This window comes from Anabas testudineus, chromosome 19 (genome assembly GCF_900324465.2).
Source record: "Anabas testudineus chromosome 19, fAnaTes1.2, whole genome shotgun sequence".
NCBI lineage: Eukaryota > Metazoa > Chordata > Actinopteri > Anabantiformes > Anabantidae > Anabas > Anabas testudineus.
Window position 1 is genome coordinate 6,882,437 of NC_046628.1, and position 15,829 is coordinate 6,898,265.

The following is a 15,829-nucleotide window of genomic DNA, read 5'->3' on the forward strand; positions in this document are numbered from 1 at the left end:
CCAGCCTCACTTCTTCTTCTCCTCCTCCTGCCTTGGCAGCAAGTGCAGAAAGAGCGAGCATGTGCTCGCAACAGTCACTGACAGTTTGGCTGCTTCCAGGGACCTGCTGCTCAGAGAGTGTGAGAGAGAGAGAGAGAGAGAGAGAGACTGTGTGTGTGTCTCTATGTGCATTGTGTGTGTGGGTGTGTATGTGCAGGTATACTCACAAACACACACTCTTGGAGCGCACGAAGGGGTGGAGACTTCTTATCACGGCAGAATGAATGAAACCACATCCAGCTGGCACATCCCCTCTGATGCAATGCACGTGTGTGTGTGCGTGCGTGCGTGCGTGCGTGCGTGTGCACAGGTCCAGGTCCAAGTTCAGTTTTCATTCACATGTCTGTGTGTGTGTCTAAGCTGGCGGTGTTCCTTACAGAGACTTCTTGACAGCAAAGATTGTGAGTTTTACATTCGCAGCTTTACCAGTGTTTGTGTCTTAGTGTGTTAAGTCTGTACGAGCGCGCGACTCGACTTGACATCCCTTTTCTCCAAGAGGGTGTGGAGACAAGATTCCCTTCCCTCTGTCATCTTCTTGTCACCTCTGTGCTCCTCCTCTGTAAGGTCCACTTTCACCCCTCTTTCAACTCATCTTCTTTTGCTCTCTGTCATCCTCTCTGCTTCTGTTTCTCCTACTGTAGCTCTCTGCCACAGACCTCCAGTCTGTGTTGCTTCAGGACAAAAAAAAAAAAAAAAAAACCTCCAGCTGCACTTTACTTCCTGCTGCAGTTCCCCACACATGAATCCCTCACTTTTCTCTCTGTCATGCTGATCCGCCGAAAGACAAAAACTTCAGAAAAAGCAGTGCTGGAAAAAAATCAAAACAAGTTCTTACACAACTTGAGGAAACACGCAGGGAAAAATAACACCTCCCCTCCTTCACAGGCCACCGTTTCTTTACTCTCCTCCTCTCTTCTTCCAGTAAAAACATACAGTGTATAAATTACGATGGCTGCCGGTTGCCAGCGTCTGCTCCGAAAGCCAGAAGCAGCTTTATAGTGAAGCAATGAAGATCTCACAGGGCATTTCCCAGCCTGCATCTGTGTCGTTGTTACTGTGGTATTTTGGAACATCTGTCGTCTGTTTGTCTCTATGTGTGTGTGTGTGTGTGTGGGGGGGGAACCCTGATTACATGTCAGTGTCTGGGTGTTGCTCTCCAGGGTCTTTTACACAATGTGAGGAGAAAGCAGGCTGTTAATGATGATGGATATTAATGAAATGAAGCCTTTTAACCTGATGTTTGGCCAGATTGTAGAAGGGAGGGCTTCTCTTTTGCCTCTACACACACACACACACACACACACCGACATCTTCTTGTCTTCTTCTTACCCCAACTAAATAGCAACAGGAGTAATTGTTGTTCTTTAATCCCAAATACGTGATAAAAATCTACTTTTAGACTGGGAGCGGCCACATTTTTCACTACTGAATAAGCTTTCCATTTAAATTTTCTGTATTTTATAACTGAGTTTTAGGCAAAAAAAAAAAGAAATCCCACAACTATAAATATCCTGCTCTAAGGACAACAGACTGAGAACTGTAAGAATATGTCATTGAGGTTTTATTTTGCTGTGCAAAGAAGACAAAGAAATGTACATTTGGTTGAAAGGAGAATCACTTAATATCAAACCACTGAGCATGTTCATGAGCAGACAGAAGATATTTCTGACAATAGAGCGCATTTGGTGGAAATCTGTAATGCTGTGTTGTCTTACAAATGCCTGAAGGGATAAAAGTGCAGTCTAGATGACTTACCCTGTTTGTCCCAACTGCGTCTGTTCGTATTTATCCCTGAGAAACAAACTCGAGAAAGGACTCTGTGCCCAATTCCTCCCCTGCTAAAACATCCAGACTGAAGCTTAAAATGACCCTTTCCTTTAGGTACGAGCGAGCGAGCACATGAAAAGAAGATGAAAAATAGAATATGGAACGAAAACAAACACTTAAGGTTGAGTCACCAATTTGAGCAATTCAGCAGAGCTGGGATGATAAGCGGAGGGCGGCTTGTGTTGAGATGATTGGGTGAAATGGCTCAGATGTCTGTCCGTCTTGATGTCTGTCTGTATGACCCAGAAGTCTCGAATATCACAACATTTTGTTCTGCTAATAAAAGAACTGGAACATTCGGGATGCTGCTGCTGCATGAGTGCATGAAAAAAATACTCTTTGTTTTCTGTCAGTTAGTTAGGGAGATTAATACCCTTACAGTAAGCAGTATGACTTCATGATACAGCTTTAGCATTAAATAATCTGACAGCGAGCTCGAGAGGTGCAGGAAAGCAGACTTTTCATTTTCAAACAGAGCCTGGTGATTTGTTTCCCTATTTCCAGTCTATGTGATATGCAGAGCAAACCGACTGATAGCTGTAACTACATATTTACTTTGCAGGGGAGAACTGTGTCAAAGGTTATTTCCTCAAATGTCAATAAAACACATTTAAAAATGAAGGTGAAAATCCTGCCAGCAGAATATTTATTTGACATACTACTAAGACAGTTTCCAAATGAAGAAAAACACTCTGTGTCTTTATCTGTACTTATATGTGACTGTGCAGGTAGGTAGCTCCATTTCCTTCCAGATGCTGTGCACTGAGCTCTGTGTTGCCAGTCCAAAACCACATCTAGGGGATTGTGGGTAAATTCTCAGTGGAGGCATCTCCTGGAAAAGCAATATGAATTTAAAAAGAGAGAGAGAGAGAGAGAGAGAGAGAGAAATGAAGAACAGACCTTTTAGCTTCAGTTTCAGAAAACTATTTTCATAAATATGCAGGAGAGCTGACAGAACAGCATGATCAGGACATTTCTGACATTCTTCCTTCGCAAATGGTCTAAAACAGTGAGGTGAATCGCCGAAAGTCTTTCTAACTTCAGTCTCTGACCTCTCATCTGAGTCCACATGAATTGGCAGCTACAGGAAAACCATCTTCCATGTCTAGGCCACAAATGCACAGTCCGGCAGCAAACACGAAAAGGATGGGCGAAGACAAGGGAGGATGAAGAAGCGAATTCGAGAGAGGGATGAAGAGAAAGCTAAACAGAACTTAAGATAAAACTATCAAATGAGGAAGTTGGAGAAGTGTGAAAACACTGAAATGGAGAAATTCAGGTTTGTTCCCATCAGATGTGTCTGAAATAGAATCTCTTGCAGCTTGTATCCCTCTTTCATTATCCCTTCCCATCAATCACATGTTTTTTGGACAGCTTCGGCCCGACTGTGGAGTGCTGCCGCCACGGCGTCGGGATAAAAGGAAGTGGAACTGCTCGGTCGCATTCCTCCAGAATTGATCGAGCCTTTTACACTTGTGTGTGCTGTCCAGTATTTTTATGCTGACCACTACTGGATGTCCACAAATGCTCCCACTGCACAAGATATATTGAAAATAAAATGGTTCTGCCTAGATCTTGGTAGAGCAATTGTATGTTTTTTTTTTAAGTTATCATTCTGAAGAAGAAGAATGGGTAATTTCCTCTTTAAAAAGTTAGACTGTTTGATTGAGTTGCAACTTACTTCCCTCTGTTTAAAGATGTTGTTTCACATGAGCAATCATCTTGTGACATGTTCTGTTTTAAGTTGGTGTTTGCACGAGTCTTTTTTCTTAAGGGGCAGTTTGACATTTTAAGAATAATGGAAAATTCGATCGTAATCTACCTTGCAGCACCTTTTCTAACTCTTGGCAAACTGGAAAAAAGGGCGCCGTGCAATGACAACAGATCAGATATTCATTGTGAAAGCATGAGGAAAAAAGAGAGGCACAGGTTCACTAATCAGTACCAACACAAGCACAACAATCACCTGCAGCGCCAGAGCCTGATTGGGCGAAATCAGCAGTGATTGCAGTGGCTGACGTCATCAAACAGACGTCGCCTCTCCCGACACATCTGGCAAAGGTCCTCACACAGATACTGACATAGGCACAGGCCATGGTTGTGTGGATGGATGCGCATGTAGAGAGGGATGGAAAGAAGACAACCGAGTGTGAATGGTTTCAACATCCATGATGCTTACAGTCATGAGCTGCTGGTTGTGTGTGTGTGTGTGTGTGTATGTGCAGGTTACCATTGGTTGCTGAGGTTGCTCGTGGTCATTCCCTGCTGCTGGGCTAGTGGATGAAGCTTGGGTGGATAAGAAGAGACAAGGTTAAGTGAGTTAATATGTGTTCGTCTGCCTGGGTGTGGTTGCAGAGAAAGCACAGCTAATCGCTTATTTTGGCAAGTGCTAAGTAACGGGCAGGCGGTGAAGGGAAAGTGTAGGAAATGTCTTGCAGATACACCCCCACTTCAACACACACACACACACACACACACACACACACACACACACACACAGAAACCTTAAGTATTTGTGCATTTTTTTGATTCTGGCCTGCATCTCTGGAGCAGCCCATTGCCCAAATGTTCCCAAACTGAGCTCCAGATCTCAGAGGAGGAGAATGTGAAGAACGCTCTGAATGTTCTTCTCTTCATAATGTGGTGAAATTGGACGTGATTGAATCAGAGTATCAGGTTTAATTAACTTGGAAGGCCATCCTGACCTGTATGTGCACTGCTTTTTATTAATATTTTCAGCAGCAGCTACACACACTGTGTAGGATTCTGATGAACATGGTAATTACTGGAAGGAACATTACCATGTACAGTCCGGCCAAATGAGCCTGGTGCAGGCCTGGGACAGGTAGAGGTCACCTATGTGTGTGCAGCACCTTAGAACACCTGGATGATTACCTTCAGAGCATTCTTCCTGTTCCGTTTCACCACTGTTGAGGGGATCAGGTACTTGACTTTTCTCACTAAGTCCCACTGTGCCACTTTCAGTCCTCGCCTCCTCATGTGCGTCTTCCTTCAGGTTGTTCTTGGTCTCCCTGTGGGCGTCAGAAGGGAATCCATTTGTGAAACACAAATTTCCTTTAGATACGAGTTTTCCAGTTTCTGAAACGTATCAGGACTTAAATCTGTGATCCCCGCAGAATGATATTTTGTCACAAAAGTCCAAATCATGTGAGGATGTTGTTGAATTTTATTTGAACCAGACCTGCAGCTGTTCTCTGTCTTTGTGCTGCAGTTGAGCTGAGTATTTTGTTGAGTCTGTGTGTGTGTGTGTGTGTTTGTGAGAGAGAGCGTTTAATCGAGATCAAACTTCACAAGTCAACACATTAACGCGAGCCAACAGAGTATTTTTTACAATGATCAGCTGTTGACACCTGAAGTGAGACAACTGTGGTAAAATGAAGCCGTTTAAAATCAGTGTCTGGCAGACAAGTCAGGACAACAGTCTTTAGCCATTAGGCTTGTGTAGAATTCTTTGATCCTAATTTGGGATGTTTACACTTGCATCAATAAAATGTGACGGTCTTAACTGAACTTTTTCTCTCTCACTCTCCCTTAAACACATTTTAAACACATATATAGTGTTTGGAAGTAGTGAACTACACTGACTGTACCCCTCACTACTCCCCAACACTGCATATGAATGTGTTCAAGTACATTCATGTCTGAATAGTGGTTCAGGAAGTTAAATTACTTTTTATTTATTCTGTAACTACTGAAACTACAAACAGAGATGTGATTGCATGTTTAAGACAGGTTTCAACACTGACATTTCTGCACTTTCCCATAAACAGTGGGGTACTTATTGGTTTATGTCTCATCTGTGAACGCATAGGTACTTTTTGTAATAAACTCACTTTTGCTGCCCATGTACTACCTCTTCTAAATAGCTTTAGTTAACCAAACTATATTTCTCTCCAGAGCAGCTTTGCTGTAGTTCAACTTCTTCCAGTGTGAAAGAAATATGTGCCTTGCAAAGCTATGGTTTCAAAGTAGTTTTCCAACACTGCACAATAAATCACCACAACCAACAATTTAAAAATTCAGGACAATCATGGTACATCTTCATTTACAGACTACTCTGGACAAAAGTTCAACCACATAAACTGCATAATGAATTTGCTCCTCGGTGAGCATCGTACAGGCTGACGTGTATTTATGTGTCTTAGCATATGCCTACATTGCCTTTCACTTTAACTGTGACAGAAATACAGTGAAGCACATAACAAAGGTCTGAGCCAAGCCAGAGTTTATGACCTTTAACCACACTGCTTCTATTAAAGACTCAAACAGCTGCTGAAACAACAAGGGAGCCATAACGAATCCCTCTCCACAACATTCACTATATCAGATCTGGTGCAAACAGTTAATAATCAACACTGTTGACAACATTAATTGGTTGGACTTTGGTCCTGTCTTTATGTCCTGCAGTCTAGATATGCCAGGTATATCTTGTTATGTGTTGACAGGTTTAAATGATCCAATCCCAAAAAAATCTGCCATGTTTACACACAGCATCTTCAAAATTTGGATTGTATAAGCCTGATTCATGCCACAATGCTCCAACCATGGAAGAGTTACCATGCTACTGGGCGAGTTCATCTGTTAACCCTCAGTGCACAGCAACTTTTTCAAGAAGTGAAAATTTTCCTTTTCTATTTTCTTTCGCATTTTGTTTCATGCATTTAAATATTATTTACCAGCTGAGATATGCCCCCGAAGGTGAGAACCACAAAACACTGCGCCAGTTATTCAGAGGTGGGAACTGTAACATCTTATGATTTAGCCAAGGTCCCAAATTCTCCCTAATATTTCATATATAGCTAAAAGTCACCTCTGATAAGTAGCTTCATCTGTGATATTCCACATCACTTCCTGTCCAAAAGAACCAACATGGTCTCCGTCTTTTGTCCAGAGTCCAGCAGAGCCATCAGATGAAGCTGTGAGGATGAACGATTTGCCAGCCACCTCGAGGACTTCCACACTTACTATCCCTCCCTTATGAGCCTTCCAACACTGCTGCAGAGGAGGCTGCTCACAAACCGACTGTGTAGAAAGAGAAGACCTCAGAAACATAGAGACATACAGAGAAAATTGCTTTTTTTTTTTTTCTTGATTTCACACTATCTGACCTCATGCTGGATGTCCAGTGCATAGTCAGAGATGTCCCATATCTGAAGCCAGCCTGCTGTGTCTCCTGACACCAGGATTTGGTTTATAGGCTGATCTGAGCTCATGCTGAGGACACGTTCACCTGGCTGAGCTGGAGCATAGAACTGACCTAGGATAAGGAACGTTTTTAGATTCAAAATGATCTAATTTGAATGCAGATATATTATTGTTGTAAGGATTAAAGGTCCACGGAGAGGACAACTGAAGGTTGCATGCAAGCAAATCTATTTATATTCAGATTTTGTACCAATTTCAAGAATACTTTGAAATGACAAAAGTATTTCTGAGACAAATTGCATGTCTTCTGTTATGTCATGTCTCCCTGTTATGTCACAATCTCAGATTCTTCTCTCTCTGCAACAAAAAAAGACACATATACAGACCTGTAGACACACACACACACACAAACACAGGCTCACTCATACACACTAACTCATGCATATTCGTACACATATAGAGCGGTCGCAGTGCACGAATCCCACACCACTAAATACAGATGGGATCTGGAAAGAGACATAGTTGTGGGCTGCCAGGAATGGTGCCGGCGGGAGGCCAAGTCGACAGTTCAGCCTTACTCTGACTGCTCTGACTGTTTGTAAATCCGTCTCAAGGGAGGATCATTAAAACTGACAGCTGCTTATCAACTGCTTGTACAGCTTAGTGCTTCCACCTCTTTCATACTGTGAGAGTTTTATTTTTAATTTATGCATTTCAGTGCAGCAGCCAGTGTTTTCTTCAGCGCCCCACTCACCATAAGTGTGTGTCTGTCCAGTTATGCTCCAAAAGGTAAGACGGCCACCCTGTGACGACAACAGGACACCTCTGTTTCTCAGCTTTCTGTTGCCTGCTCGATGCTGCAGGAACAAGAGGCTGTTCACTGGGGGCACTTCTCTTTACATGCAGGGGAGGAAAAGCAGACAATGCTGAATGAGTAGGCTCCCACTAAGGAAGTGCTTTGACAAAAACTTGTGATTACCAGTCTGGAACGAGGAGCGAAATCTGGCAATTTGATTAGTCAATTGACAAAAAATACTGTTTTGATTTTTTCCATTTTTAAACTGAAATAGCAACTAATCAGCTTCTCAAATGGAGGAGAAGGATGGATGCCCTTGGTGTTATCAAATCAACAAGTCGTCACACAAACTTGTAAAAATTAGGAAATCAGCAACATATGACTGTCACTGTACGAGTCGAAACGTGTAAGTTTTACCACCAGATCTGTTCATTTGTCCTGATATGATCACTAGTGATGGGCCTTAATACTAATGAGTTTTTATTAACAGATATCATAATAGCACTTCATCAACCTTTATCAATTAACCCATTTTAACAACACAACATACCCAGTTGTCTCCCCTGCCCGTGTCTCTCTCCGTAGATGGAGCAGTGGTCCTTGTGTCTCCAGCCTCCAGATCACAACCTCTCCATCATAACTTGCTGTGGCAGCCACCCCCAGAGCAGAGCAGTGACACACAGCCAGGATGTCGGATTTGTGGACACCGCTGGACTTCCACGACATGTGTGCTCTCACATACAAGTCCTAGGGAAGTGTTGTATGAAATATTAAAACCATTTAGGGACATGTTTTTTGCAAACACAGGAAATGTTTTCCAAGTGCAGTGTTGTTTTCAGGCTGTGCTCCGTGCATGGGTTTGTTGGTTTAAAATGTAAACTGTGCACATCACTTCCCACTGTGTGACAGTTTACAAATGGCCTAAAATAGTGTAATTGTTTGTGTTACCTTGTGGAAAGCAGCTCTATTTCTTTCGATTTTGTTTACACCTCTGGGGTACAGCGTTGTGGTCAGCTCTTAAAATGTGGAAACTGAGCATGGTGGATGTCAGAAACGCTGCGGTACTGTAGATGTCTCGCATTGCACAGACGTCTTTGATCTCACCAGGTGTGTGCGCATATGATATTAAACTTCACGTCATTCACTGATATTTAATCATTTTTTTTTACTTAAAATGTTTTCTCAAAAACCAACCTGGCACTGCTGATAGTAGGGACTTTACAAAGAGAAACACTATGACTGGATTCTGAATGTTACTCTAGCAGACTTTAAGTGATGAATCTAACCACAGAACAGATGGGAGTTAAAGGTTGAGGGGTAAAATGTAACACGAGAATCTGTGAAGTGTGAAAATATGCACGTCTGCACCCCGGGACTTTTGGCTCAGCATTGTAGTTTATATACAGACTCTGTGTATGCTACTTTACCTCATAAGACCTCGGTGTGCGTCTGTGTATATAAATGTATAGGTGGGTGTATGTAGTGCATCTATGCCCTGACATTTTTGACTAACAATAGGAAGACATCTGATTTGAAAATATCACCCAGCAACTGTTAATTTATTGGATGTAATAGGACAAGTTTACTTTCACTATTGCAGGAACTGTTTTTGGAGGTAAATTGGGGACAAAGTGTGTAAAGTCTGTATCAGATTAGTCACTATGGTGACAACAGCTTGTGTGGGACTCATCATCCTGCCATCAGCATCTGGGGAAGAACTTGCGGACAAGCAAAAGGCAAACATGCTCATCGAGCGACCTTTTTTTTTTTATAAACGTTGATATATTTAAGCTTTTTGGTCATTAGTGAATGTTAGTGCTGCACCTGCAGTCAGAAAGCTCCAGTAATAACTCGACTGTCAACGCTTACACTAGCTACACTGTTATTCTGTTTTTCCAAACACATGGGCGTTACTGACAGAAACATGACAAATTACTTTCTGTCAAGCAGAGCATCTTCTCCACCAGACCTGGATGTTTTGCAAAAATAAAAAATAGAAAAAAATAAGAATATCCTGTATTGTCTCCTAGCACTGTTGGCTCACAACTAGAAGAACTTTGAATCCAGCTGGATGCCTTTTTGTGTGGGCTTCAGTTTCCACAGAAAGTCCGAAAGACATGCGGTTAGGTTAATTGGTGACTCTATGTTGCCCATAGGTGTGAATGTGAGTGTGAATGATTTTCTGTCTCTATATGTGAACCCTGCGATAGACTGGAGACCTGTCCAGGGTGTAGCCTGTCTCTTGCCCAATGACACCTCTGCAGCCCTTAACAGGAAAAGCACTTAGGATAATGGATGTTTTCTATATCCAGACTGTGTAAACATGAAGATCTGGTTTCTGCTGACCTCTGGGTATTTTTTTTTTTACTTTGTCTCTGTGATACACGGGTGTACTTTATTTATGGTTACAGGTGCAACTGACCGCACATATAAGAGCAACTGACCCTGATGCTGTGTCGCAGAATTAAGAGCGCACTTTAAATTCACCTTGACAGATGCAATGTCGTACTGAGCGATGCGCTGGCTCCACCCTACAGCGAGCAGCTGGTTGTCATGGAGACATGTCACGCCGGTGACGTCAGAGTTGGTGACAGGTTCGAGCTTGTGCAGGTTCAGGCCATTTAGTAAGTTCCACACCTGCTTAACAAGACGGGCATCCCATCACTGAATGCCTCATATGATGAATGACCTAATATCACGTATTTACGTTTTTTACAATGTTTCTTTAAACTGACAAAATGTGGTATCAAACCTTAAGGGTGCCATTACGAGCCCCAGTAATCAGTCTCCTGTGAGTGGAGTCTAGTGTCATGCAGGTGAGTTCCTCTTCTCCGTGAGCATTTAAGATCTGAAGCTGCCTCCGCCCTGTCTCTACGTTCCACAGAGTAACGGATGAGTCGGTGTGTCCAGTCACCACCTGTCTCAGGGTGGGGTTATATAGAGCACAGGAGAGAGGAGGGCCACTCTGGATTTCTGGTCCAAATTCCCTTCCTTCATCTGTCAGCCACTCACCCCCTCCTCTTCTAGTTTCAGCCAGACTGAGCAGTGCCAGGTAATCTTTGCACCCCACTACTAAATGAGGCTGTGTGTGTTCAGGAAGAGGAGGGCTCAGTAACAGGAATGGGAAGTTTCCATGTTCTGGGATTCTGCCTGGCTGCATGCAGGGGAAGTGCAGGCGGACAGTTTTCAGACATTGATGGGTGGAAATATCCCAGACCCTCAGCTCCTGACAAAAGGAACACATGGAACAGGTTTTTATTGTGGTAATTTTTCGTGTCACAGACCTGCTGCTAAGCCAGTTTAGTCTTCTAAACCTCATCTTTAATGACTCACAGCATCTCTGGAGTAGCTGAAGATCTGCCTAACAGGCTGGTAGATTGCAACATCCAATATAGTGGTGTGGTGACCCAGCAGTGTAGCTACAGGAATTGTGGTGACATATCGAGTCCACAGTCTGACTGCTCGGTCACAACCTCCTGTGACCATCAACTGCAGAGAAGCATTGTAGTCAAAACACTTTGCCCCCTGAAAGGAGACAGATTAGATTAGATTCATAGGTTAAGAAAAAATGCAGACATGGATGTTCATGAACAGTTTTTTTAATATACATTGGAAAAGACAGCACAGCCACTAATCTTAACACAAATCAAAGAAAAAAACATGTTAACTGGCCTCATTAGTTTAAACTGTGGAATTTCTAAGGGTGGTTTCATTGTTAAAATGTCCAGACAGTGAACTGGAGTATAAAATTATCGGACTAGTTCAAACAAGTCATTTTGCATAACAGGAAGCAACACCACCCAGTTTAATAACGTTTTGTGCAACAGCTTTACTTTTTTCTGCAGACTGACTAACTATGTGTGCCACTACATGCTGGGTGGGGGCAAACTTTATATGTGAGTAACTTGAGTCAGATCGCATATGTGTCCTTCTAGATGAATGAAGATATATCACATAGCCTCTGTCACAAAAAAGCATATTAGACGTGTTAGATTTTTAAACTTTGACCCACCCAGTTACCATAGTTTCATGTCAACCTGACCAGGGTACCATGACCTACACGTGTCCATACGACCTTGATCCACATCAAAATCAGATAACTGCAAAAATACTGAATTCCTTTTTTGCTCTTGAACATTGTGTCTTTTCTAGAGATTACACTCAGTACACACTAGACCTGTGATTGAATACTGAAGACTAAATGATTTTTAATATGTGCTACTAATTAGAATACATATCACAGAACCTCGGAGTCACCATTAGATTAGGCACAGCCGCTTTCCAATTGTGAAGCCACTGACCTGCTTAATTCTCCAAACGTAAGGCTCCCGCTTTAGTGTCACATTCATGCACACCACAGAGGCGGTGTCACTTTCTGATGATGTCATGATGATGCTGGTACCGGGCTCGAACATCACTCTGTTGACTGGTTCCGGGTGGATGTTGGGGATGTAACAGTGGGAGACCATGCTGCTGTGTTCACCGAGGTCCTGGTGTCAAAATCGATAACAGTAATTCGAAAAGTGTAAAATTGGAGTGTAATCGACAGATGTAATTACTGTCTGCTGAGCGCCTGTAAGGTACATTTATCTGCAAGAAGCACATATTGAGTTAAGCAGGTAAATACAGGAGGTCACACATACGGGAAAAAAGATCCTCTGTGGGCTGCTCTTTTTCTTGCAAGGATTCTTGAACAGACCTTTAGAGGGGTTCAGGAACCACATGAGGTGGACTCCTCCTTTTTCATCCCCCAGTAGCAGCAGAGCAGGTCGCTCTGGACACTTGGAGAGAAAACACACAAAATCAAGTGATGAATTATTGGCTTTGGGGTGCACAAATGAAGTTGAAATAACCAAATTTCAACTTTAACGTTCTTACCTGAACATCATGCCAGTAACAGAGAGCAGTCAGTACACTACGAAACCCTTAAAAGAAAGACGGGACAAAGAGTGAACATTTGAGAAACACTGAAAAGTGAACATTAGTAACCACTTCACACAGCACAATTTAGTCCACGTTAGTAATTAACTGTACCAAACAGGTGGACTTCCTCAAATACACTGTTTGTGGACACGCTGACAAAGTGCAGGTCCCTGCAGTCAGTCGCTATAGCAACCGTGTGGAAGTTGCCCATATACACAGCATCAGTCGTCCAACCTCTGAACCGCCTTGTGTTAGCCACTTCCTCCGTTGGGTCTCCAGCAAGCTGGGAAGTATAAAAAGTGAGTGCGTTGTATTTCCACGTGCATGTAAAAGTAGTACACTGATGTCACTCACCGCTAGAGTTTTGAGGATGTGTAGGCTGCTGTTCCAGACAGTGATCTGACCCCCCTTACTGACACTGATATAATGGAGTGAGGGAGGATGGGAAACGGCAACCACACGCACTGTTGGCTCACGCTGCACGGCAGTGAGAATAATTAAAAATATGCAGAAGAATAATATAGAAAAGAAATTGAACAACTGAGTGTTACAAGACGGAAAAAAGCTGTTTCAGCTACTTTGCATCTCCATCCCGAGTGAGTAGTCAGACAGAAAGTGGGTGTTCTGTCTACTGAAAACCACCATGGAGCTTTCAGTGTAATTATTTCAACACTGTAACATCCTACAAAGATGCATCTTTACGTCTTGATTTACCAGGACTGTTGGGAGTCCTACCTTGTTGTGAGAGCAGTGTCTGATCTGGGGCTGGCGGTCCAGGAGAGCCGCTGTGGGAATGGAGGCACGTTCTCTCTCAGTGTACTCCAGGAACAGGAAGGAACACAACTGCTGCCAGTTCACCTGTCCTGTACAAGTGATATCTACCTGAATATGAAGAAGTGAAGATAAGTCCCTACATCATCATCATGACCTGGAAGCCATGAATCTTTAGTGAGTTTATTAGCTTGTGTTCTCCTCTTTGTAATCAGTAATTTTACAGGTACATGTCTTTATTTGTCTTTACCTCACTGAAGAATCTCTCCACCCACGTGTCTTCAACATCAGGCCCAATCACAGACCTCAGAGCATCCCGAAACTCCTCAAACTTCATTTCACGCTCTTTACTTCTCTTTCCTCTGCTACTTCTTCCCCTTCCATCTGGCCAGTTTTCTTCTATCTGTGCTGCAGATTTACTGCAGGTAAATGCAGTTCTCAGGAGCTGCAGGTGCTCTGGGCTCAGTTTCTCTGCAGGGCTGACTCCACAGGCTGGATCACTGCAGAAGAGAGTGAAGCAGTGATCACAGAAAGGAAAATGTTAGAAGAAATGGGCTGTTTATTTTTCAGCTTACTCATGGTAAACACCAATAATTAACTGTGTAGCTGCATTTTCCTAGAGGTCAAACAGAACAACTATTTACTGGGAAGGCAGCCACTAGGAACCATTATAAGGGCGTTGGATTTATCCGTGTTTGATGAGCAGGTGCTAGTATTAAGTTCTTCTAATGACTCTTTGGGAGTCATAAATTAAGGCTGGTGCTGTTTCATGACTTCAGCCAATGAGCCAGCTATTCACATGGCTTGTATGTGAACAGTGAATGAACGCAGCGCTCCCAAGTGGCAGGACTGGGACAACACACTCCTAAAGTTTAAAATCACATCATCAAGTCTCATTTAATGGATATTTATGTGAGACATCTAATAAGTAAGGAAAATACTGCATAGAGCTTAAACAGTGGGTCTAGATGCATGTACTGTGTTGAAAATGAGACTAAAGGATGAGGTAATAAGTTGCTGTAGGTGAGAAGGACGTGTGTTAAAGATCAAACTGTTTCTCACCCGCAGCAGCTCCTGTGTGGCCCTGTTGCTCAGGGAGACTACAGACTGAAACAATAAGTCACATGTCTCAGCACTGTGACCTCTTTTCCACGTCCATCTGGATGCGCCTGAGTGGTCCTTTACATCATACACATTACTCACAATCAACCAATGGAACCATAAAATAATTAAGCAATAAAAAGGTAGTTGTTTTAACGTCGGTCTTAAAAGGGTTTATGGTGAAGCTGTGTGAGCAGAGCAAGTGTGACTTTAACAAGTAGAAAATGTGAGGCTAATCTACTGTTGAAGACTTTAATGTAGCTGTTTTAATGTTCTGGATAAATCTATCTAGAGCACTGAACATGAAACCAATGTTATTTCTACAAGGGGATGAGAGTTGTATGTTGATTTTGAGAAAGCTGTGCACAACCTTGTTGGTGTTAATAACTTTTTTGCATCAAATAGACAGAAGAAACTAGAGAAAACTCACCAAATCCTGCTGTGTGGAACCTCGGTCTCATAAAGCACCCACAGATGTTTGTGGTTTCTTACGGTATTCATACTGATAAACTGCACTTCACTGTCTGGATCCTCAATAAACGTTTCAAAACGCTACTTATTCCATCTTTTTCTGCAGTTTTTAATCCAGATTTTGTGTTCTTGAAGTCCAAACAAAGATGCAGCTCACACAAGTTCCCCTCGCAAGAGCCGATGTGAGATGCTGTGTCCTGAGTCTAAACATGCAGGGCTTTTGTTTCCATCCCTTCCTCTTTCTTCTCATGCAAACCCAATTTGTTCAAACAAAGCATTTTGTCTCCAAACAGGGAAGGAATGTCCAGCTCCATTAATCAAAAAGCCATCTGTCACAAGTGTTTGACCACAGCGAGAGAAGTCAACATGTCACTGAATGAAGAGAACACCATGGAGAGATGGGTTTTCCAAAATAACTGCGAGTCTGCTGGGGGTAACAGAGCCACAGTCCCACAGACAAGCCCTCACTGGGTTAATCATTTAAAGAGGCTAAGTTAGCCAGGACTCAGGAGGGTTAAGGACTTTTGTACAAGCACAGGTCAGAAGCTCTAACATAATGAGGACGATGTGAATTTTAAATCCTGTCCTGTGCAGAAAAGAGTATAATCAACAAAGCGACAACTTGTCATATTCATAAAACCTGATAAAACCCTACAACCAGTGCAGTTTAATTATTACCAGGCAACTCACAGCAGTTTTGTTTACCAATTCAATGAGCATGAGCTATCCAGAGTA

General features: G+C 42.7%; 1 protein-coding gene across 3 annotated transcripts; it reads right to left on the reverse strand.

Annotated features, from left to right (window-relative positions):
• Nucleotides 1–20: 20 nt before the first annotated feature.
• On the reverse strand, nt 21–15,482 carry LOC113156399 (WD repeat-containing protein on Y chromosome). 3 transcript variants are annotated; one of them, XR_003298299.1, is made up of 20 exons: nt 15,054–15,482; nt 13,773–14,022; nt 13,487–13,633; nt 13,106–13,228; nt 12,863–13,034; nt 12,707–12,753; nt 12,472–12,609; nt 12,130–12,318; nt 11,162–11,353; nt 10,581–11,054; nt 10,316–10,465; nt 8,379–8,575; nt 7,787–7,926; nt 6,996–7,144; nt 6,698–6,909; nt 4,762–4,898; nt 4,097–4,152; nt 3,833–3,942; nt 207–2,698; nt 21–106 (listed from the first exon to the last, which is right to left on the reverse strand). XR_003298299.1 is itself a non-coding variant. In XM_026351525.1 (19 exons), exons 1-18 carry the CDS (start codon nt 15,122–15,124, stop codon nt 3,862–3,864), a joined length of 2,925 nt encoding a protein of 974 aa, XP_026207310.1. In that variant the 5' UTR covers nt 15,125–15,482; the 3' UTR covers nt 141–2,698; nt 3,833–3,861. The 3 variants fall into 3 exon arrangements, 1 of the variants encoding a protein (XP_026207310.1); XR_003298300.1 differs by lacking the exon at nt 21–106 and having other exon boundaries at nt 141–846; nt 1,795–2,698; XM_026351525.1 differs by lacking the exon at nt 21–106 and having other exon boundaries at nt 141–2,698.
• Between the last annotated feature and the right edge of the window lie 347 nt (nt 15,483–15,829).